The sequence below is a fragment of the Rutidosis leptorrhynchoides genome, chromosome 3 (assembly GCF_046630445.1).
Source record: "Rutidosis leptorrhynchoides isolate AG116_Rl617_1_P2 chromosome 3, CSIRO_AGI_Rlap_v1, whole genome shotgun sequence".
In the NCBI taxonomy this organism is placed as follows: Eukaryota; Viridiplantae; Streptophyta; class Magnoliopsida; order Asterales; family Asteraceae; genus Rutidosis; species Rutidosis leptorrhynchoides.
Genome location: NC_092335.1, coordinates 471,964,388 through 471,969,708, shown reverse-complemented (window position 1 = coordinate 471,969,708; position 5,321 = coordinate 471,964,388). Strand labels below are relative to the sequence as shown.

The 5,321-nt window shown below is 33.1% G+C and overlaps 1 protein-coding gene across 1 annotated transcript; it reads left to right on the top strand.

Moving 5' to 3' along the window:
* The first annotated feature begins 3,101 nt into the window (after positions 1-3,101).
* On the top strand, positions 3,102-5,121 carry LOC139898119 (transcription factor bHLH25-like). Its single transcript, XM_071880829.1, has 4 exons — positions 3,102-3,138; positions 3,235-3,852; positions 4,180-4,548; positions 4,648-5,121. Exons 2-4 carry the CDS (start codon positions 3,301-3,303, stop codon positions 4,720-4,722), a joined length of 996 nt encoding a protein of 331 aa, XP_071736930.1. The 5' UTR covers positions 3,102-3,138; positions 3,235-3,300; the 3' UTR covers positions 4,723-5,121.
* The last annotated feature ends 200 nt before the right edge of the window (positions 5,122-5,321 follow it).

The following is a 5,321-nucleotide window of genomic DNA, read 5'->3' as shown; positions in this document are numbered from 1 at the left end:
AAGATATAATATATAAATTTATTCGATTACAACTATGTGTGTTAATAAATATACAAATGATATAGGTTCGTGAATCCAAGGCCAACCCTATACTTATTCAATGTCGTTCTATGTATTTTTACTACAAAATACATTACGTGAGTTTCATTTGATCCCTTTTACTCTTTACGTTTTTGGGCTGAGAATACATGCAAATGTTTTATTAACTGTTTTACAATATTTATATGTGTGAGTTTCATTAATCCCCTTTTAAATGCTTTCACAATATATATTTTGGGACTGAGAATACATGCGCTGCTTTTATAATTGTTTTACGAGATAGACACAAGTAATCAAAACTACATTATATGGTTGAATGATCGAAATCGAATATGCCCCTTTTTATTAAGTCTGGTAATCTAAGAATTAGGGAACAGACACCCTAATTGACGCGAACTCTAAAGATAGATCTATTGGGCCTAACAAACCCCATCCAAAGTACCGGATGCTTTAGTACTTCGAAATTTATATCATGTCCGAAGGAGGATCCCGGAATGATGGGGATATTCTTATATGCATCTTGTTAATGTCGGTTACCAGGTGTTCAATCCATATGAATGATTTTTATCTCTATGTATGGGATGTGCATTGAAATATGAAATCTTGTGGTCTATTAAAATTATGAAATGATTATTTATGTTAAACTAATGAACTCACCAACCTTTTGGTTGACACTTGAAAGCATGTTTATTCTCAGGTACGAAAGAAATCTTCCGCTATGCATTTGCTTATTTTATAGATATTACTTGGAGTCATTCCGGGCATATTTCAAAAGACGTTGCATTCGAGTCGTCGAGTTCATCAAGATTATTGTTAAGTCAATTATAGTTAGATATACTATGAAATGGTATGCATGCCTATCAACTTTCGATGAAATGAAAGATTGTCTTTTCAAAAACGAATGCAATGTTTGTAAAATGTATCATATAGAGGTCAAGTACCTCGCGATGTAATCAACTGTTGTGAATCGTTTATAATCGATATGGATTTCGTCCGGATGGATTAGGACGGGTCTTCACACGGTGACAGTGGAGCTGTACCTTTTTTAAGCGAATCAAACAACGGAGAATGATTTAACATATTTATGTTGTTGTTAGAACAAACCATCCCAAAAAATGAGTCATATATCCACATATCGTATGAAGCAACCGCTTCAAGCATGATCGTTGGGTGACCGTGATCACCTTTAGTATATTGACATTTCCATGCAACGGGACAATTTTTCCATTTTTAATGCATACAATCAATACTACCCGATATTCCTTTAAAATCATGTCTTTCCTCGTGCGCCGAATACAACCGAGCAAATGTCACTTGCCTTCGGCTTTCTCATATATTCTCGACCATAAGTCGTTTTTACACTTAAAAAAATTATTTAAGCAAAAATATCCTATTTTCTCTCCCATTTTTAGATATTCATCAAACACATCCGCGGTTGTTTCGTACGTCAACTGGCGCATTGTGGATGTACACTTTTGAAATGTTGTAAACCAAAGACGACCTAGTGCATCTGGACGTTGTTGAAAAAAAGTAAAATGTTTTGAACGGAATCACTAGAGTTGGAGTAATCAAGAATACCTTGTGAGAAACAGATAATTGAATCCGCATACGAAACTGTCTCTTATATATGTGTGCTGGATATGTCCGTGTTGGTGAAAAATAGTCGTTCCATAATGCAGTACCCGTACTTTTACGATGTCTATTAATATAGTCGTGGATTTCGTTGCACACGTCGTCTTGATGTTTCGACCATCTCCGGTTCTTCATCATCGGACGAAGAAGTATCAAATAAAATATTAATAGTTTGAGCTAAGAAATCCATTTTTTAAAGATGAGAATTATGAATTATGAGAATGAAGTGTGAAAATTATATAAGATTGTAGTGTGTTAATACAAGGGAAAAAGAATATAAAAAAAAAAAAAAGAAGCCAACAACTATATATGTCAAACGACTATATTTAATCACTCAATTACAAGCTGCCACGTCAAACACACCCTCTTCTTCTTCTTTAGCGTTTGAGTTTCACAAACATCTTCAAGTTTTTTACCCACAAATACCCCATTATAGGCGTTTGTATGGCATTTGTGATGCCATGTGAGCGTCAACCGAAGAAGAAATGCCGTGTTATTTGTGGTCTAAGTGAAAATCATGTCTTCTGGGGATATAAAATGTTGAGATTGACTTAATGGGGTTTGATTAGTGTTAAACATAACTGATAGTTTGATTTAGTAATCTTATGTTCAATCAAATTTGTATTTGTACGTCCAAATTTTTTATTTTTATAACTTACACTTTTTATATACAGTACTTTATAATTACTTATCTGTGCGTTGAAGTTCACTGGTGTAATATATTCTATAAAGATTTCTCTTGTTGCTGTTATATCTTTATGGCGATTTTAGAATTGAATTTTAAAAATTTCTATACAATTTGAGTGATATTTTTCTATTTTTTTTTTCTTTCAAAAAGTGGTTGTTTACCTTGGAAAAAATATAACATATCATAAATTGGGGTCTCATCCTTAAATTTATGATGTTATATATAATTTGAATACTCCAGTATTTTAGAAAAAGAAAATCAACATAGTGGTGTTACGAGACACCACCGGACACCACTGAAAACAACCTAGATTCGCCCTTGATCTTTATACATAATTTACGTTATGCTTATGAGTCATGACTCATGACCGATAACAACAGGAAACATGTTCATCATGTGAAAATTTATAAAATTTCAAACAAGGGTAGGGTCATCATGGATTGAAGTAAACGATTAGTTGATAAAAGTCTAATTAACAGTTCACCATCAATTATTTCTAGAAAAAGTCTTTAAGCACCTCTTAATAATCAAACATATTACTAAATACTAAATGATGTACTGTATAAAAACCAGCTAATTCCATTCAAACTACCAACCATAATATAATTAACATTTTTTTTTAAATTCAAGTAGCCATGTATTTTGCCAACCCCTAAAGCGATAAATAAAGGACCCATAACTGGCATGTACATTATATATATGTACATTTTCCATATATACAAAACTTAAGTTACTATCTCTTCATAACATACTAAAGTTTGGTTCTTTATACCAAAAAGGTTACACCTTTCACCTATATTCATGTTTATAATATGATTCTTGATATTGGGTATTTGCTTAATCTGATTTTTATGTGTTTATTTTGTTCTTTTCAGGGTTCTTTTTGGATTTTTTTTGTGCTGGTTTAACCAGTTTTCTACACTAATTTATCAAATAGATCCATGGAGATTTCAAATTATAGCGGATTCTCAGAATTGATTGGAATGGAAGACCATTCTTTTAACTTCCAATGTCCAGTCAACTCATTCGATGATCAATTCGGTTCGATTGCTGATGCATATGGAGATAACAGGAATCATAATCATGTTAATGTTCATGCAAATGTAAGTGTGTATGATTATTACCAGCCTGTTATGGAACCATCTCCAAGACCAAGTAAACAGGTCAAAACAAGCAGTTGGAATTCATCTATAAGTAGTGATCACACCATGATGAATCAGAATCAGAATAAAAATCAAATCTTTGTGATGCCTAAAGAAGAAACTGCTGTTTCTTCCAAGATTAACAAGGGGTTGTTCACTAATCCTCATCTACAGTTTGACCATCAAGTCAACTCTGGTTTTGATAAAGGCTATCATAATGGAGTTGATGTTGCTAAAAATAGTACGAAAGTTACACCTGTTCAAGATCACATCTTAGCTGAAAGAAAAAGGAGAGAAAAACTTAGCCAAAGGTTCATTGCTCTCTCTGCTTTAGTCCCTGGCCTTAAAAAGGTATTTTTTTTTTTTTTTTTTGAGTGTATGTGTGTGTGTGTGTGTGTTATATACATAATAGTTAGTAGTATATTATAACGTGTATACATTTTATCATAAAACTTCTGTATACTATTAACAACCATTCCAAGATAGCAAGTGGTTGGAGCTCTGATTTCCTCACAATAGATCTCAGGTTCAAATCTCACCCTAACGATATCTTGGGTGGCCAGGAAAAAGGTTCAAAACGGTCACGAGATAACCATATGGACCGCGTACATCTGTATAAAACTTGCCTGAACAGGAAAAATCTTACCCATTTACCCGTTTTGTGTATACAATTAACAGATGGATAAGGCATCTGTTCTTGGAGATGCAATCAAGCACTTGAAAACACTTCAAGAGAAAGTGAAGACACTTGAGGAGCAGATGAATAAAAGACCAAATACAGAATCAGTGGTTTTTGTTAAAAGATATGAGTTGTTAGCTGATTCTAGTGAAGGTTCATCATCAGATGATGGCCCAGTTCATGACCAGCTTCCTGAAATTGAGGCAAGATTTTTCGGTAACGATGTTTTGATAAAGATTCATTGTGAGAAAAAGGCAGGTGCTTTTGAAAAGATTCTAGCTGAAATAGGAAAGCTTCATTTATCTGTTGTTAATAGCAGTGCCTTGACATTTGCTGACTGCGCGCTTGATGTAACGGTGACTGCAAAGGTATCAAAGTTTACAACTTTATGAAATAGTATTAAAGTTTGATAACTCAGTATTGTGATTGTGTTCAATATATTAAGACCCATAAAAATCTTGATGCAGATTGATAAAGAATTTGCTATGACAATGAAGGACCTCACGAAGAACCTACGTTTCGCTATCAAGCAATTCGTTTAACGAATTTTCTCCTTTTTGCGGGCTCGATATTCACTTACAATGCCTGCGAAACGAAAACATCTTGTTTATTTACATCTCTTTTTTTAACATTTGGTGACCATGGTCTGGGTTTGTCCATCACTTAAGAACAATTTTCATGCCTTAAAACCTTGTTTTGCTATGGGGTTCATTTTGCAAGAGGGTTTTTTTAAATCTTTTTTCATGGTTGACTTGTTGACTATGGTAACAACCCTCTTGCTGTAAACTAGAAACCTCATGGCTATAAATTTATAGGCATTTTTTCTACTACTTTTTTACCCTTTTAATTGAACTTGAGAGGGTTTTTAGATGGTTCTTCTTTGATGGATGATAAAAAAACAGGCTATGAATCAGTCCAAGTGTTTGGTTATGAATGCTTATAGGTCCTTTTTCTGTATTTAGTTTGTAACTTTCTTGGTTCATAGTAATGAAATAACTCTTGTAATTTTCATGGAATAATTGATATATATGTTGTTCACCTGATTACTATAGTAATATGTGTAATCGCATTATACCCACAAACAATAAACGAATAAATAATTCCTAACCTATTAATTAATCTCAGCAACAAATATGAATAA

Excerpts from the sequence above, each read along its gene's own strand:
- LOC139898119 (XM_071880829.1), top strand. The coding sequence starts at position 3,301 with ATGGAGATTTCAAATTATAGCGGATTCTCAGAATTGATTGGAATGGAA. Across the intron at positions 3,853-4,179 it reads TAGTCCCTGGCCTTAAAAAG|ATGGATAAGGCATCTGTTCT; the intron begins GTATTTTTTTTT and ends TACAATTAACAG. Across the intron at positions 4,549-4,647 it reads ATGTAACGGTGACTGCAAAG|ATTGATAAAGAATTTGCTAT; the intron begins GTATCAAAGTTT and ends ATCTTGATGCAG.